This window comes from Temnothorax nylanderi, unplaced genomic scaffold (genome assembly GCF_030848795.1).
Source record: "Temnothorax nylanderi isolate EJ_2023f unplaced genomic scaffold, tnyl_v1.0 TNYL_tig0001_pilon, whole genome shotgun sequence".
Lineage (NCBI taxonomy): Eukaryota > Metazoa > Arthropoda > Insecta > Hymenoptera > Formicidae > Temnothorax > Temnothorax nylanderi.
Window position 1 is genome coordinate 1,933,477 of NW_027249063.1, and position 19,021 is coordinate 1,952,497.

Consider the following 19,021-nt stretch of genomic DNA (forward strand, 5'->3'; position numbering starts at 1 on the left):
TATGTCGGGTCAAAAGTCTGCTATAAATAGACTGTTACTGTTATTTTCAGACTTGATGTTTGATAAGTTTATTATGCAAATTGCAACGTGATGCTTATAGCATATTATAATTACACCTCCTTCTCGTATCATGATGCATCAGTTTCTATATCGCATCATATTTTACAATCAAACACAAGGCTTATAATAATTCTATATAACTATATAATTATCGTAAGCATTTTCGAAGCAGTTGTTGCTTGAATTTAGAATACCTAATATTTTTTAATAAAGTTAAAATAAAAAGACGAAATATGCTCATTTCATATTTGTACCTAACAAGTAGAAAAAATGTATCTAATTTGTATTTAATCATATGTAAAGAGATAATTAAAATATAAAAGTTCTTTCCCTTCAAATAAAAACAGAGAATATAAAAGCGTATTAAAATTAGAGGAAATTTACTTGTTTAGTTCATAATTTAGCTATTTTGCATTAGTTATTTTAAAGATTGTTTAATTATATTCAGTACTTGTGATACTGATAATAATCGGCATCATCATGCGGCGATAATTGATTCTGAAATAATTTTTACAACGTTTCTCATGCATTCGCGCATTTAATATGCGGCTATGATTATGCTGCAAATTCCTGCAGTTGACGAGATTGCTCTCGTATGTGGCGAGCCAAGCAAGGTGGTGTAATGATCCCGCGTTAATGTAACAAGTCGCGAGCCATCTCGTCGCCATGGAAAGGTCACACTACGGCGACAGGCGAGAGTAATTGGAATAGAGTCATTATAAGAGCCGCTCGTGGTCACCGCAGGCGAGTCCGGCACTCGTTTCAAGCTACGGTTACACTTGAAGAACGATAAAACGCTGATGAGCTGAAAACTGGTCTATGTTTTTCTTTTATTATTATTTACATAAATTTATGTTATTTCTATATCTTTTTCATCTTAGACTGAGATCTGTCACGAATTAAAATAAAAGGTAATTAAAGTGAAAGATAATTTAATACGTAAGAACAGATTTAATTATCGTATTTAGAGAGAAAAATTTTATGCGTGAGACAAATACGATAAAAATTTATTTGAGAATTTCTCATTAAGCTATCTAAATTGTTTCTTATAAAATAAATATAATTAAGAATTAGTTATATATGTCTTCCAAATAATTAAGTACTATGATTATAGATCTCAAGCTATAAAATTACGGATATCTGATTTCAAAACTGTGTCTCTGAATTATGTCAGTCGTAAATATAAACGAACACGCCTTGACGAACCGCCGCACGGATTCGGTATTTTCCATTGCTCCAGAGATCAGCTTGCGCATACCTATCTCGCCATGTCAGAACAAGTACAAAAATTCGACGTGCATACGCATCTTTATGGGGATTAACGAGGAGGCGAGTAAACTGCGTCTGTGTGTAAAGCTTCTAACGGCGCTGGTGGTAGTGCCGATCGCGGTGGGTTTGTTCACGGTGGCCTGAGATTGCCGGATGTCGACGATCGCACACGCTCACGTAAAAATTCCCACATTCTCCGGACGTATAAACGTGCGATTAATTGCATCGATTTTTCTTAATACCCTGCAGACGCAGCCGGCAAATGAATCCGGCCGCGTTCCGCAATCGCCGCCTTGCACAAAGACGGCTTTCAAAATCGTCTTACTTCTGCATCGAGGCGCGTAAAACCAGGAGATTTCTTAAGAGCAGAACTACAGAACCTTAAGACACGTGGCGCTTATTAATATGCACAACGTGATACAAATTATATACGACATGCAGATGCCTGGTTGGCAAAAATATATATTACTTTTTAAAAATTAATCATAAACGTAAACAGATAAATAACACAAAATGTATCAAGTAATAATCCTATTCCTATGCTATACTCTCTTTTCGTCTAAAACTTATTTACAAACAGATAATATAAAAAAACTTCCAAAAAGACCGTTGATTGAAAATTAACGTGATTTAATTTATTATTTGTCACGCATTTCTTATCATATCCTTTTATATTTTGATAACGATACATTCAATACGTAAATGTACGGGCAAAGTAGTTAAGATAGCTCTTTAAGGAAGAGTCCGCGTTTCTCGATGTCGTTGCGCGCCGTTACAGAGACACGTGTTTTATTAAAGCGTGTAATGACGTTAACTGAATTGGGCTGTTGCAGCGCAGTGCGGCATGCTGGTCTCATTACACAGCGCTACCGCCCGCTTTATTCTTCCATCCAGCGAGATTACGGCAGGCCGCCCTGGTAATAATTATGCTAGAAGCCAAGACTCTTTTTGCATGTAGAACCGGTCCGCGCTTCGCGATACATTAGCTGGCCGTGCGTGCAAAATGTAAAGGAAGATACGCGGTCGATAACGCATATCGGGATCCACGAATAACACCATCGTCTTATGCGCGACGCGATTACGGGAAGAAGGACAGACGCGAGTCACCGCGTCGAAGGATGGACGACACGCGCATTCGATATACCCGCAATTATTTCGCAAGGCCGTATCCAACTATCACAATTACGCGCCGTGATACTTGCCATCCGATAATTAGCGGGCTTTTACTCGCAAAAATACGACACGAGTTATTATTAACGACACGATTAAATCGCAAAGGGGTTTGCTACCGTGTAAGACGAGCGCATGATAAAGCTCTTTTTTTTATTACATCAGGGAAGATCAATGTCTTCTTTAAGCCGTGCATGTGATTACATCGATTACTAAACGCGAACAGGGACAGTGTAGAACATGATATTATGCATATAGGAATATAATATAAACAGCAGGGAATAAAACGAACGCGTAAATTTGTATAAGTACATATTAATTATAGCTGTGATAAGTATGGTTATGATGATTACAAAATTTGGCTAATTTGGCAAATAAGCGCACTCTCCAGCTTCCGGTCAGCTTCTTGGAAATAGTTCGTAAGAAACATCGTAATCACGACAAATGTATGATCGTTTTTAACACCCTCACTACCAATAGACAAGAAAGCTACAGCATTTTTTTTTAACTTTCAAACGTGTAGGAAGAAAATAGCCGAGGCGTTAATCCCATGGTATACTCCGTTATTACCATAATGAAAATCGCACTCGAAACCGGACCTGCCGTCTCCCACGTTGCACGTCGCGGCATTCTCCCCGATCTCGTCGCTGATAAAGGGATCATTTGAAACCACCGGGGGACGTCTCGCGACACCGTAACGGCTGCCGACGCGACGCGCCGCGCTATCGCCGATATCGCAAAAGTGCAGAAAGGAAGAATATGAGAACGTCGTGGTGAACGTGGAAAGGAGGCGGAGGGACGGGCACCGCACGGGGAAGCGTAAAAAGACGGCGTAGTCAGGCGTAGCCCGTAACCGAGAACAGTAAGAAGCAGAACAAGAAAGGAAGGGAGGCCACCCTGCTCGCGAGGATTACCATAAACACTCCGCGGCTCGCCCGCGTCGTGCATGCACGTTTGCGCCACTAGCAAATACACGTGTAAATCCCGTGTTTCAGGTCTTATTCCGCCCTTTGCCTCCTTCTCGCGGGCCTCTCCTCCTTCCACCTGATCCCTCACCCCGTTTCTACGGTACGATCGAGTAAATCTCTTCGTGGCGTTCTCTCGTACCCGTCGCCGCCGGAATCGGCAAAAAGGAGCCCCAGCGCCGCAGTCGCGTGACTTTCATGCTCGCCGAGCGTTCCCTTCTCTTTCCCTCCTTATCGCCCTAAAACCCTTCGATGCATTTGGTCCAGTGCCGTACATTGGCGCGAGACATAGTCAAAAGTGTTAACCGATTGATGAGTATGTTTTATTTAAGCTGAATACTTGATAAATTTTCAATTTCAGTCGTTAAATATAACAACAAGGTAATTAAGAAATAAAACTGTTATAGTATACGATTAAATATTTCATAAATTACAACATCAATCCCTGCAAATCTTTGTAATTAAATTTGTTTTGTTTAAATGGATTGTTCGCTATCATTGTTAGGAAATTCATATCAGAAGACAATTAATATTACAACTATTACAAGTACCTACAGCTTTTATATATAATAAGATATATCTTCATAAAGGAGAATTAAAATATAAAAGATTGAAAATACAAAAACTCCTACTCGTAATTTGTAAATAATAATTTGCAATTTGGAGCAAGTTTCGGCACAACATCGAGCCTAATTATACCAGACATCTTTGCAATAAAATAACCCATTCGAGTATCCTAAAGGGTCTGCTCTCGATATTTTATTACAGTACATACGCCATTGCGTTACGGTTCTCCGCGGTAGGTTTCCTAGATCTGGAGCAAATCATCAGTAGGACTAACGCGTTCTACCGCTTCGACGTTCTTGCAGATACGACGTCTCCTTCGCGGCATTCTGCAGAAATATCGGTGGCAACGAGAGAGTGAGATAAAATGCGGCGGAGACTGCGATTAATACGGATCAATTAATATAACGTATCATCGCGACTTCGAACCCGAGCAATTTATCGCATTCGGCCACTAATCGTCTCATTAACACCTCCGTTATCTCGAGGTAATATCGTATTGCCGATATTATAACGAGTCGTTTGTTTGGTCTGTAAATCAACGCGCTTAATCTCACCAGACGTGCTTATACGTGCCACGAAATCTATGACGTTATCAAACTATAATCAGAGAAAAGAAACGTGTGCCCGTGTTATTTACCCGCGACTCTCTCATTCTCTCTCTCTCTCTCTCTCTCTCTCTTCTCCGAACAGTGCGTGTAGCAAACGTATCATCTTACGATTGGAATGCGCGGTACCTTCATCGTTATATTACCACCGTATAATTCCGCTACGACCACTTGTAACTATGAAATGATAATTAGAAACTAGGTAGCGTGTTGCGATCAACTGCAAGGCCAGTATGTACTGCCCATACTTCGTACATTACATGTCTATTTGTAAATAATTATATTACTCGGCATTGCTTGAGGAAATAGTAAACATAACATTAAGTTTCTTTACTTCGAAATGATATGCTAATCTGTATAAGCAAATGAATAGTTTCAGTGCATTAACAATAAGATCAATCTCCAAAAATGCTATCAGACTTTTTCAAGCAAGATATTTGTGTCGAAACGATGTAACGATAAAAAATTAAATCGCATAGATGCGGCTTAAGTTATTTTCCACGGCAGGTGCTCGCAATCTTAATCGGTCGCGGCGAGAAACAAAGTCCAGAGAAGCGTGTTAATAAAAACTAACCCAGTAACCTAATACACATCTAAGCGAGCCAACATAAGTCGATACACTTCTTCTCTTCCTGCTCCTCTGCCCTATTTTCTCTCCTTATTCCCGTTCGCCTCCTCTCAAACGTATAAGAACCTCAACCTGCTCGTAGACGATAGTGATTTAGTGATAAGCTGCGAATCCTCGTTGATTATTCTCGCGTTCATAGCCGCGATATATCGCGATAATTAAACACTTGGCGAGCATAAACGTCCCCCGGATAAATATGCGCGGTGCTAACGTAACCGGAGAGCCGCGGCGTGCACCGCGTGCACCTTTTCTTGCGTGCGCAAATAAAATCCTCGTCGGGAGATCATGCTCGGGGACGCCTCTCCGGGTGGACCTCACTTCTTTCGCGTTCTCTCTTCTCCCTTTACGTTCGCGCAATCACGGCGGACTAATTAAAGCCAGTGGTCTCGGTATCGGACCCGAAGTCAGGACCTTCGACCACACGTCTACCCGGGGAGGGGAATAGCGTCGACGATAAAGTATTGCGACCATTACCGACCAGCAATGACTTATTGCGGGATAAGAAGTAACGTATGGTTACTTAAGGTAGTAATCATTCGCACATATGTTATAATTATCGTCGCGAGCGCGATTAATCATCGCAGGACGATCAACTCGCTGGCTGGTACTTTGTTGCGGCGTCGCCCGACCGTGCGTACGCGCTTCCTCATGAATTTACATGACTCGAGCGCCGAGCATTCGAATCTCCAAGAATTGATTCGTAAGATCCCACCGTCGAGAGACGATCGATTACGATTACCCGTCGCTTTTCTCATTGTTAATTTACGTACAACTCAATTGCCGGGTACGGCGCTAATCGGTGCTCCAATGCGTTCGCGAACGCAAGATCGGACACCGAGAAAAATTCAAAGAACGACTGATAATGAGCGTAACGTCAACATAAATAAACGTTGCGATACGCGTCGCGATATCGACCAGACCACGCATTAATATCCAGCTCCGTGCGCGGCATCGATACATACATAATAATTGCGTTCATACTTCACTCATTCCGATCGACACCTCCGACATTCCGATCCGCATAATGAGCGCGCCTGTCGCAAAGTCAACGTTTCGATAAGAATTCAAGTCTGTTAAATTATCTCGACGAATATCAGAGTCCGTTTTGTCTTGCGATATGGAAAGAAGGATGTTCCCCGCTGGTTGCGCAATCATTAGGATTACCATTACGACGATGTCGCTGCATGAGTGTATTTGCATGCCGGCGCTTATTTGGTCCTTGACCCTCGCTCCGGTGCCGGATACGATAGAGTGGCATACGATCTCTCGAGCTCCCGAGTACCATGAAAGCGGCGTAGAATGGATGGAGTAGCGCGAGGCGCAATGCTATCGTCGTCACTAACACACCGATGGCGATGCAAGCGCGTGCACGTACACGAAGCAACAGAAGTGTCGATAAAGATTATTATCGAACGTATCGATATCCTCGGATATCTATGGATTCCATGATTTAAGTTTGCAGGTACAAGTTTGGTCGGTGCCATCATCGGATTTGACAAGAACATCAATGAACATATTTAACGAACGTATTTAGAATCGTATTTTCAAACTATGTTCCTTGTTTTATTCTCTCAAAATTATCCACACGACAGAGATCGATTTCGTCTCTTGAAAGTGTAAAACGACGCGACATCCGGAAGTAAACTTCATCAACAGCGACCGTGACGGGTGTTCTCTCGTAGGCGTTTAATGACGGTGCCGCGTTAGGCGTCACTTGACTCATGACGTTTGGTTTTCGTGGCGCGTACTAACGATTCGTTGTGACAACAAAGATATAATGTTTTTCACGGTTATTAAACACGTCCGGCGGTTTCACACCGCAGGCACGCCTATTACATGGCAGCGAGATGGTGCGAGCAGCGCCTGAGGATATATTTTATAGAACCGGTGTTAAAGGAGCGCCGATATAGCCAACTAGCGACCCATTCCCTTCCGCATCCTGCTTTTTTTTTATCGTAGCCGCTGAAATTACGTGAGAAAAGTGCTGGTAAAAGTTCCGCTCACCTACCTAGGAAGCGATCCGATAATTTAGATTTACTCATGAAAGGATGTGAAAGAGTAAGCGCATCCTTTATTATAATTCTTCCTTACCCATATTCAAAAGTATCGCTCGTTTAATCACATCGATCACGTAAAAGATAACTCGATAAAGTCTTCCTTGTTATTAGATGCTAATAAATTATTGTAAGTAACGCAACTCGGAAAACAATATCTAGTAAACAAATTCTTTACTCAAACGGAATTTTCAATTTTTAGTTACATGGAAAAGTTAATAAATAAATGTTAATATTTAAGAGAATCTCAAAATTGCTCCAAATCTCATAATCATAGATTAACATAAGCTTATATGTTCATGTCTTTATAGTCATATATTTATATCTTCAGCTGAATGATTGCGAAATGTAGGAAAAATATTTAAAATGTAGAATCAACCAGTAACCGATGTCACAATCGCGCATCTTTCTTTCATCAATTCTAGGCAGATGTCTCACGATTTACACAAAATGTTGCAACTCGTCTTTCGCAATGAGTATATTGATCTAAATACTCTGCAACATCCAAAGAGAAAAATGATTTCCCCGGCAGCATGGAAGAAAAAAGATTACATTGAAATAAGATCATTGAGAAATAGAGGAATGTCGAACAATAGGCGTTTCACAATAGTGGTCGCATAATCGATTACGATCCGTCGCGTTGGCATCGAACTAGGCGCTTAAACCGCGCCAAGACATTCGATCAACTAATCGAATACGAATGCGATGAAATACCATGTGTGAAGTCATATGTTAATCAACGACGATCCTGGCTGATAATTTCAATCGTTAATTTATGCGTTCAGTGAGTTTAATGCACGCGTGGCGCATGAGTCATACATATGAGCCCCGCTGTTATGCACTAAGGATTTCGTAACGTCGAAAGATAATCCTACGCGGAATAGAGAGTGAAGGTAATCTAATTTGACATCAGAATCAAAAAGAAATAGAACGGTATGAAACAGTACTAAAAATAACGATTATGTAAAAATCGTTTCACTATAATAAATCCATTAATCGAAACAATTTGATTAATTAAGCCTCATTGTCATATACTAAGAATTTCGTAACGTCGGAGGATAATCCTATACGAAGAATACAGACTGAAGGTAATCTAATTTGACATCAAAATCGAAAAGAAATAAAACGATATAAAAGGATATTGAGCAATCTGGTTAATAATATTATACCTATACTAAACTAAAATAAAAAATAAAGAAAGAAGATACATAATTCATAATTAAACTAAATTTGGACTTTTAAATACGTGAAATGATCGTTAACGATATTTTGTATAGACAGTAGCTATATCATTAATTTTGTATGACGATAATGTGGATTATAAATTCGCATTCGCAGTAAGACATACTACGACGAATAACTTTTGATTAATGTCTAAAACTATGAACTTTAAACGCGTGCCCATGTTAAACAATACAATTTTTTTGATTAATCAATTTCTATCGTAATGACGCCGCCGTCTCGTTCGCCGTACAACATAACGCATTAGTCTCATGTTGCATGCGGAACCGTTGCACCTGCACACGGTAATATTTACGGGGAAGATACGAACACCGAGCGCGGCGATCGTTGGTTTTTCTCATGAGTCATCGCGAAACCCCCCATCATATTTTCGAACAACGAGCCGGCGGTGTAAGCGTACACGCATGTAAGCACACCCTTCGCCCTCTCTCTCTCTCTCTCTCTCTCTCTCTTTAGCTCTCCTCGTCCACCTCATTTTTTTCTCGTGTCCACTATGCGCCGCGTAACGCACGCGGCGGCGAGCGCACCGTGCGTACGTATACGCAACAATAAACGTAACACGACGTGGATAGAGCGCCACCCTCGCGCCACGCCGACGCAACCTGCGTGGAACTCGAACATTACCAAGCAATGCGGTCGTGGTAGGTCATGTGCCAAGTATGAGTACGCCGTATTACGTATCCGCGTGTGCGTATACGCGTCGCGTTCCGTATATCGTATATATCGTTTCGCACACAAGCCAGACACACACGCCACACACACGTACACACTCGCGCGCGCGCGCGCGCGATGCGCTCCGGACACCGCCGCATGCACCTCCGCACATTCTTTCGCGATGCACGTGTTGCAGTCGCGTTGCTCGAGCGCTTTCTCCGTCGCGCTTACCACCGTCTCCCTTCGCGTTCACCGGAGTCTCGTACGTGCGTACATAAGCAAACCTGTTGTTACCGCTCCTCCCCGACGTTATCTCTCTCACGCATCGGGCGCCGATTTTTATAGGCGAGGTGATTCACGAGGCAAGTTCATCAAGTCTCCTTCCCCGCTCTTCCGCGGGCGCATCATGCGCTTTCACGGGGATTAAGGGAACGCGCGGGTGTTTCTCCCCCTCTTACTTCTATCTGTACTTCCTACGTCTGTCAGTGGCGTAAGCGAAGGGTGCTCGCACGATTTCGAGCCTCTCTCACCGCGACGACCGTAAATCGCGTCTCGTGAAACCAAGCGGGAAAGCTGCTTCGGCTCCGCTACGGAGGACATACTTTAAGTGCATTACACTCCATTCATGCGCGCATTGAACGTTATAACTGTATATTTCAGTTCAACTCGAGAGATCCAATAGCTTTACATTACTTTGGTATCTTCCTCAATAGAGAAAAAAACTTACATAATAGAGAATTAAGTGAGCAGGAATACATACATAAGAAAAAATACAGGAAAGATTGCACATGTTTGATTGAATCTTTTCTTAAATATTTTAAAATTATTGTCAAATTTAATTAAATATAAAAATTTTACAATTCTTTTGAAATAGATGATTTTCAAAGTACATTATCATAATACAATTTTTAAATGCTATCACAAAATGTATTGTTATTGGAAAAATGTTGATAAAGATTTAAGCAAGTAAATACAGTGGTTAGCAATGGCTATTTTCACTCTCGCTATATAAAACTGAAATTTATGAGCTATGTCTCCTTAAAACATGTCCCATGATCTTCACAGTCGAGCCTGTTCTCTGATTACGCTGTTGCCTGACGTATATCCTTGTGTTTAGTTCTCTATCAGCAACCTCACGCGCTACATCAGTAACGTTTCCGCATGCGTACGCATGTGTTCAATAATTTAAACACACTAGAACTTTGCAGTGTGAATATACGCTGAAGCAAAGAGACGAGAGGAAAAAGAAACAGAGAGGGTGGAAGGGAGAGAAGCTGCATCGTTATCTTCGCGCCTAAATCGAACACGGATGAAATTCCGAGAGTCATACAAATGGATAACACTACAGGGACGTCCGCAGCTTCCTGCGCTGTCGTTGTTGGCGTTCCGATCAGCGAGGACGATCAGCTGTTACGCGATCCACCCACCCACACATCCGCGCGCGCGACAAGATTCTGTCTCTAACATGACCCAACCGCAACCACGCAAATGGGCGTGTAAGAGGTAATCAGGACAGTTCTTCTTTGGAAGGTAGTGCCGACGATCGTTACGCTTCTTACGATCTTGATACGTTATTACAGCTGTGGCGGTATTACTGATGATATCATTTGTCCTTGTTGTCACCGGAGCACAAAATGTAATTTTACAAGCGACTTGGCAGAAATTAATGTGTGAAGATTACGTTAAGAGCACGAACTGACGAATTAAGGCAAAAATGGCCTAAAGTATACGTAGTCTTTATTTCTTCTTTGCATTCTTCTATTTTAATTCCATAATATCGTATTATTATATTATAATTTTGTGTTAAGTTATAACAAATGCAAATTGTTATCTCTAACATCTATTTACTGAAGAATTTAAGATAGAAAATTAATCTAAAACTGAATTTTCAAAAAATTAGACTATTTGTAAAATTAATTAGTAGAATATTTTATAATGCTTTATAATTAAAATTTTCGATTAAGCGACGCGACAACGCCAAGTAGAACACAGTGCAATTGCGCAATATCAAGATGCGTAAATTAGATGCGTAAACGTGATAAATATCTGACAACATCCTTTTATGGTTATCGTAAAAATAAGATGTAACACCTTTCAGTTGTAACTGTGCGAAAACATGGACAGTGTTGTTTCATAATGTTTACGATGACGCGAAGCAGTTAGTGCGAATCGAAAAATATGATGGGTTTCTTTACTCTTGTTCTTAATGAGATAATTTATATGCGCGAAGCTGTATGGTGTCGGGGTAGAATTTGAAACTTTAAACATTATCATAAAAGTATCGAGTCTCGGAGCGACGGAATTAAAATTATAGAGACCAAGGACTTTGACCTACTTCTCATACAGAGCACTCATAAAATATTACGTCTATATTTAAGTTCTCGAACCATTAAAGTAGTTACAACAGAGAGACTCAGTAAACGAAAATAACATATTTTGATAAGAAAATATCAAACTTTTAATCGCCATTTTTAGTGACAAATTTTTTTAACAATTCGATATCCATCTTTTCTTGATAAATATGCTATAAAATGCCGCTAGTATCTTGTACCTAGTAATAAAAATTAGATTTTTTACATAATTTTACTACAAAAAAATACATATTTCAAATTTATAAAGCCTTATTAAGTTTTATGATTAAAGCATGACAAACTGTAAAATGTTAAAAAATAATAAATGGTTCTTTCCCTTCTTTTCTGTCTTTCTATCTTTCGTTCTGCGACCTTGCACGCGAACTAACCATAAATGAGAGAATCATAATGAAATTAATGTATTATCCTTGCCCGTCCCTAAACCGGCCTGATCCCGATCAAGATCACTAGTCGAATTTATGAAGCACCCCACCCACCTTAATACCTCCAGCAGCGGAACAACAGAAGCAACGGCAGCAACGGAGGGCCCATGGTCACCGCGTAATTCACGCGGGGGAAAACGTGCGCGCGGCGATTCGATCGCATTCGGCTGGCATTAAAGGCGAAAGGCGAGCGAAATAAAAAGTCTCGGAGTCAAGAGCGCACAAGAGTGAAAAGAATAAGGGCGCCGTGAGCCCTGCGGTAGCGTATAAATGTACCGAGCATAGAAGGGGTCCGTGGCTGGGCGTTCTTTGAGATGGTCGATCGCTCCGCGGCGCGGAATCAATATTGTTGGATTGCTTCGATAACGCCTCGTAAATATAATAAAGCCCTCCAACCCCTCCCCGTACCCTTGCCCCACGTAGCGTCTCTCGCGCAAAGCAGAGCTGCCTAAGAGAAGAGATAATGGTCGGAGCCCGTGGGCACCCAGTGGGCCGGTTGGAGGGGACACGTTGGTTAGGGCCCCACAACCCTCCTTCGCCCTCGTCTCTCGCTCTACCACATCGCTTCTCGCTTCTCTCTCCTTCTCTCCCTGCCTGTTTTACTCCCCTCTCCGTCTGCCCCACGATCCCTCACCACGACGCGTCGCGGGGCAGACCTGCCGGGCACCAGCCAGAAGAGTCGACTCAGTGAGTTTCAGCCCGAGCCGGCGAACGCTTGGCTCTCTCTCCCACGGCGCGGTCGCCCGTATCGTTCCGTTCCCCGAGAACGTCCGTGGCGATCCCCGAACACCTCTTGGCGGCTGTGTGTGGTCCCGGCCTTTTTTTCTCAGCCGGTGTGTTCCGTGCGGGCCCGATAACGGGGACGACGTCAGGCATCTACGACTGTCGTTCGGGCGACAGCTTTTGTGGAGCGACTTATTCACGAAGCCGGCCAAGTGAACTGACTCCGATTTCGCGGGCGTCTCGTAGTCGCGGAGTCGGGTGACCGCGGATGATTAAGGCCGACGTGAGATCTTTAGAGCGCGACTCGAGTTTCGAGGGCAAGTGCACTCGCGATTCCGGTGGCCGGACCATCGTCTGTTCGCGAGTCTCTCCGAAAGCGCGTGTGGAGACTTCGACGACCGATACGGAGGATGTCACGCTCCGTGGACCACCCCGGCTGCCGCGGCCGTCGTCGTGTCGCGGTGGCGACGACCCTCCCGGCGATCTTGCGGTGAGCATCGCGTGTGCGTATTCCCTCATTGTGCCGTATACCGACGTGGAACGACGTAGAGAAGCGAACGTGGTGTGACTCTCGGTGAGTGTCATTGGCGAGTCAATGAGGCCCCAGAGACGACGGAACGAAGCGCAACCGATGTGGTCTTTGTGGCGAGATTGACCGGTTTCTTTGAGTGATGATCGCGGAAGGAAGAAGATCTCGATGTTGTTGCTGAGCCGATCAGCGTGTGATTTACCCGAGGAAGAGTATCACGTGAATATTGCGAGCACGGAGCGCGTTTCCTACGAGTGACAGTATACGTCGTTTGGTGTGCGTTGCCTCCTTTATCTACGTTTTCGACGCCCATGGAAATTTGTGCCAATCACGGATTAATGCATGTCGGAAATTGCAGTATGGAGGACATAAGTGTGAGTATTACACGTTGCCGCTGGCCTGCGTAAAAGCGGAAATGGGATTTACGGGTTTTATCCGCCGCTCCCATCCGTCGCGAAAATTAATTGCACAATTCCTTTCGATATGATTCACGGTAACACACCGACGCTCCACGATACTTGGTGAGCGCGTATGTGGCATCTCTTGGAATCCTATCAAATTTCGCAATTTATCGAGCAGCATCTATATATCTATATATATTCTTTCGCTATATATTCTTGTTTTCAAACCTGATTTAAACATTGCTTTATTACTCATATTCGGACGGTGTAAATATTTTTTTCGTTTCCTACTATCGTTTAATTTTCGGCTCACTAGTGTTTTCAAAAAGTTCTTTTTTTATTTATATGATCACGAGAGTTTTAATAATTAAATTTAATTAAATCGTTAATTAAATCTCACTAAACTTAAACCAATTCATTTATGAAAACGGATAGAAAAACAAATAATGTGCGGTATGAATTATAAACTGAATGCCGAATCGCTTGTCGCTGCCGCGCCAAAGGTGCCGTTGTAAAAATCGCAAAACGACGAATTGAAGTATGAGAAATGAGAAATTCGTCTACTTGGCCAAAAGTATCCCGAGATGGATCACCGTCGACGCGCCTGACAGCCGGTGTATTAAGGCAGCGACAGACAAATTTCCGCCGGCGAGGCGCAAAAAACGGCCTTCTCGCGGAGACGAGGATAGATTCGGTCGCGCTCGTTGCACCCCGGTCGATTAGTCTCGGGAGACACGGCAGCCGGTGCCCGGATCGCCATCGTCCAGAGGCCGCGTGCACGCGAAGGAGAGGCGCAACGCCGAGCGCGCGCGTTCCCTCGCGCCGCGCCGCCGTGGACGGCGGAGCTTATTAGTTCGCATTGGCCGACTCTCACGCGTCTACCATCGCGGGACAATGCGCCCGGGGATTGCACATTGTTGTTTATATTTACGCGTCGCGGCATAAATCTTCGTTTAAGTCGCATTCAGCCGGCGTACTGCTGAGAGCATGGGCGCGCACACATTCGCACACACCGGCTGCGAACGCGAGCGCGCACGGTTCGTCACGGATAACGCGCGGTCTTCATTAAACTTAACTTCTTTGCGTGCCGACCGGCCATTAAGGACGGAGGACCGGCCTACGACTAATTTGTACTGTAAATGAGATCTCGAGGATCGTTACCCGCGTGAAACAACGTCATTCTAACGGTCGGAGCCCTCTTCTACGTGATTATCGCTTTTGGCTGACGAATGGGTGAATTGCTAAACACTACTTGACATTTATTTCTGTCGTTAGTTCTTTTATAATTTGCTTCCGTAATGCTTGTGCAGGTGCAAAATAATTGATTTTATCAACTTCCATGAAATTTATCACATGAGATTATGTTTTAAGATTGTTTTGGAATTTGATAATGATGTAGGATATACTATATAAATATTTACAGAAAATTGATATATTGCACAATGTAAAATATCTCTTTTAATCAAATAGTGATATGTGATTTGTAGTTATTTTCCGCCAAGTATTTTATCATTTTCAAATGTTCTTCTAAATAAATAAGTAATAGACTGTTCGATAATAATTAATTGAAAGAATGATGACTATGTCAATTTAATTTATCCAATCTACGCAAACTTTTCGCTGATCGGATTTATGAGATTTGCAAAGATTCGTTAATAATTTACTAGAAAATAAATAAGCCGTAGCGAAACTAGAAACAATGTTTGATTATTTGAACGGTTTAATATAGCAGACGTTCATGTCTAGTCTGTTATGGTACAGTGTGTTATATCCGGCGTAGTATTCAACGTATTAATGAAGCACAAACACACTTCCGATCGAGACAATGGCTCTGCCTATCTCCGTACCTCCGTCTAGCGAATAATGTTTCCGAGATTAAGACATTATTTGCGAGATACACTTACATCGTGTGGCATTCTCTGTATGGTAATGACGGCGTACCGCTTTCGGGATTGTCTATATGCGTGCGCGAAAGAGAGACGGGCTGTGATGACTACCTTGGATTCGCGCTGAAGCAATTTTCACCGGCTAACTGACCTACCTGCTTATACGTGCCGCGATCAAGACCGCCCATCCGCGGCGGAGCATTTATATCGCTGTAGCGGCCAAGAAGTACGGACGTACGTAATATTTTGCCTAGGCACGAGCACCGCTCGGGATATATAGCTATCGGTAAATTATGGCCATTAAATTATGAATATAGCGGCGTGCGCGTTTTACGAGAATTATTTTGCCATGTAAAGGGGAATTTATTCCCCGCGCGAACATTAATTCTTCGTGCGGGTAATGGTATGGTGAAGTGCCGAGATGCGAACCTTGCGAATCGATCGCGGAACGAAATCACGCCGCAACGTCAACGGGTACACGTAGCCTCGACATTTTTCAATGCGCGATTGACAGACGCGATTTCAATGCGTTTAATTTGCGCCGTTAAATCGGCTTGATTTGAACGCAGCTATTGTTGCTAATTAGAAAATATGCGCTGCGAGAAACGCGATTGTAATCGTCTTCAAAGTTTACGATTACATAAGTACATTGAATGGCACATTGAGTCAAGAATGTCATAAATGATACATGTCGATTATAAATTATTGTAATGCCAGCGTGCGACAGGTAGCAATGATGCGAATATAATCACATTCTTTAATAAAATAATAGCGATATAAAATTAATGTTGCAGCTTTTTCTCTAAAAAAGACATGAATCGCAAATACATTAGTGAAATTCTACTTGCGATATTAAACTTCAAATTGAGGTATACGGTTATTTAATATTTCTTTAAACGGTAAATGCGTTCTCACAGAGACCGGCACATTTGACCAGATCTATCAACGCTGTGCTTTAAACAGTTAGATGATTCTGCTACAACCGGTTACTCGACGCCATACACTACGTAATCTTCTCGTTTTTCCCGAAGAAAATTGTGGCGTATCGTATGGCTTCGATTACCTGCTGCCTATACAAACACCTGGAGTGTACATACATGAGCCCTTAGGACGATGCCCAAAGATGAAGAGTCTACAGAAGATCTGATGCAAATACATAAATTCTTAGCGTTGCTATACAGATATTGCGAATTCGATAATTCCTTCTCCCTGCTTTGGATTAACAAAGCTTTTTTTCTGAACTCACGATCAACAGCTTTCAGTCTAATGTTTTAAAAATCACGAATAAAAAACGCGGAACTGATAAAACGACACAGATGTTTGCACACATATAAAAACAATAGATTTGTTTTTTGAATACATCTTCTTAAAACTACAGTACTTAATGGCATAATATCGAAACCTCTATAAATCAAGGAATAAAAATTTGTATATTATTAAAATGTATTCTGGGTGTATTTTGTATTTTTGTTCTGGATTTTAATTCAAACATCTTTTAGCACATATTGTCCCCTTTCCTTCACGGTCATGATGCAGTTTTTTTTCTCGCTTGCTCTCCTCACCTCCGTGTCTCGCCACATTCGGAATTCAGACAGGGAGAGAGGGAGGCCCTCTCACACACACGATTATCAAAGGGGAGGAGTCGGTGGCGCGAGGAAACAGCGTCAGTGGTCTTCGCGCCAGATAAATCTACGTCGCGATCTGCGTTCAAGAACGTCGTTATCTGCGTGTGTATACACGCGCTCGCGCACCTGCAGGCCTCGCATGTGCGTGCCCGTTGTACAGGAGCGGGCTATCGTCCATCGCGATGGAGGTTTCCGAGGGTACGTCGGACTTAACGATCAGAAGAGGCGAGGTATGGACCAGCTGTTACTGATATCACCCTAACTCGAGTTTTGTTTTTCACGACAAAATGAGTTGATGAATTATGGCAATGTTTATAATGTGAGCCTATTTCGTTGGGGAAAGAGATGTGGTAGTTTACGAAGATAAATCTAATGGTCAACATTAACTGGTTTACATTTAAGTGTTGTAAATACGATTATACTGAATATAAATTTTATTCGTTGCGTGCACGAAAGAAGTAAAAATAATATTTCATGACTTACGAACGCACGATAATGTAACGAGAATCATTAAATTATAAAAGGATATAATAAGTAAAAAGAATAACTATTGACACATCTAGGTTACAGCAGCGAAAGTAGAAATACGAGCGATGCAGAAGTCGCTTTCGTCAGGAGAGCAACTCTCATAAATAATGTATTTTCTGACACACGCGTAATCGATGCACCTGTGCGCGCGCAAAACTCGTTGCGCGGTTTACCTACTCCTGTCATCCGATTCGATTACCGTAAGAACCGGATTTCTGCATGATTGTCGAGAAATATATATGTATGCCGACAGGGTGACTTCTGCGTCAACTTGACGCACGAGAATCAACGAGTCGGAAACCCAAGCGCGTACACCTACCGCTTCTCGTAGCTTATCGCCGGACGAGTACTGCTTATCTAATTGCCGTCAAGGCTACGCGAGTACATGTTCGCTCTCGAGCACGCGTATCGCATCTCATTAGGGTCGTTGCGGTCTTGTAAATTTCTTCTCGCGTTAGATTAAGATAGACCTTCCCCGGATTTTGCGACAAAAAAAAATAAAAGCTTTGCTTACTCAGAATCTTATAAAGCGGACGTCGTGGTTTCTGTGAATTGTATTAAAATATAAAATACAACCGCAAACGTACAGTACCCTTAGTCCCTCCGCTATGACGTCGATCATAAAACCGTACTTCGTTCGATACTTTTCACGCATCTGTTGTTTTCCTGCGAACACTGAACGCCGCGCGTGTCCATATCGAACGGAAGCCTGCGAACCGCAGACATATTTCATCCTCCTACCACGCTTGCAAGACGTTTTTACGCTGTCAGCTGTTACGTTTTCATGGTAGCGGGCGGGGTCCAAGTTTGGGAAACTATCGACTGTGGGAGGAACAGGGACAATGAAAAGTGAGTCATCGGTAAAATGTGCAACTCGGCCCGACGAGTACTCAAGTTTCCTCCCTTGGGGACTCGAGCTAATTGGCAGTTACTTTCCATCCGATGTCTACCGGCGTTGGCGTTATACGCAGTAGGCGCGCATGCATATGTATGCATCGCGACGTAGCTTCCCTGGAAATTCTTGCCGCGCGGATTTACGCGATAGGATGCCCCCGCGACCCTGGGTTAGCAACGACGAGAAAGGCGAAGCACGGCGCGAGAGACCTTGTTCTGGGTTTCTTAACAGCGGGACTCTGTGCGACGGGGAGTAAGAACGGCGAAGTATTTACAGTTTACACCCCATTCGTTGCGTAAATGATCGCTCGCGCTTAGGTCTTGCCGAGAATGAAAATTACCCCGCGTTTAAGGCCGTAAGATCGCGCGGCGCAAAACGTACGCAGATGACATAACGAAGACATGCCGCATCCTGAAATTACTTCCA

The 19,021-nt window shown here is 42.8% G+C and overlaps 2 protein-coding genes across 2 annotated transcripts in view; one reads left to right on the top strand and one right to left on the bottom strand.

The window, feature by feature from the left end:
- LOC139772938 (L-lactate dehydrogenase) overlaps nt 1-19,021 on the bottom strand; it is a 135,013-nt gene that overhangs the window by 63,559 nt on the left and 52,433 nt on the right. The window lies entirely within an intron of this gene.
- LOC139772879 (uncharacterized) overlaps nt 12,718-19,021 on the top strand; it is a 79,136-nt gene continuing 72,832 nt past the window's right edge. The window contains exon 1 of the mRNA XM_071706925.1: nt 12,718-13,634. Within this exon, the coding sequence (XP_071563026.1) occupies nt 13,572-13,634 (63 nt within the window). The 5' untranslated portion in view covers nt 12,718-13,571. The remainder of the gene's footprint in view (nt 13,635-19,021) is intronic.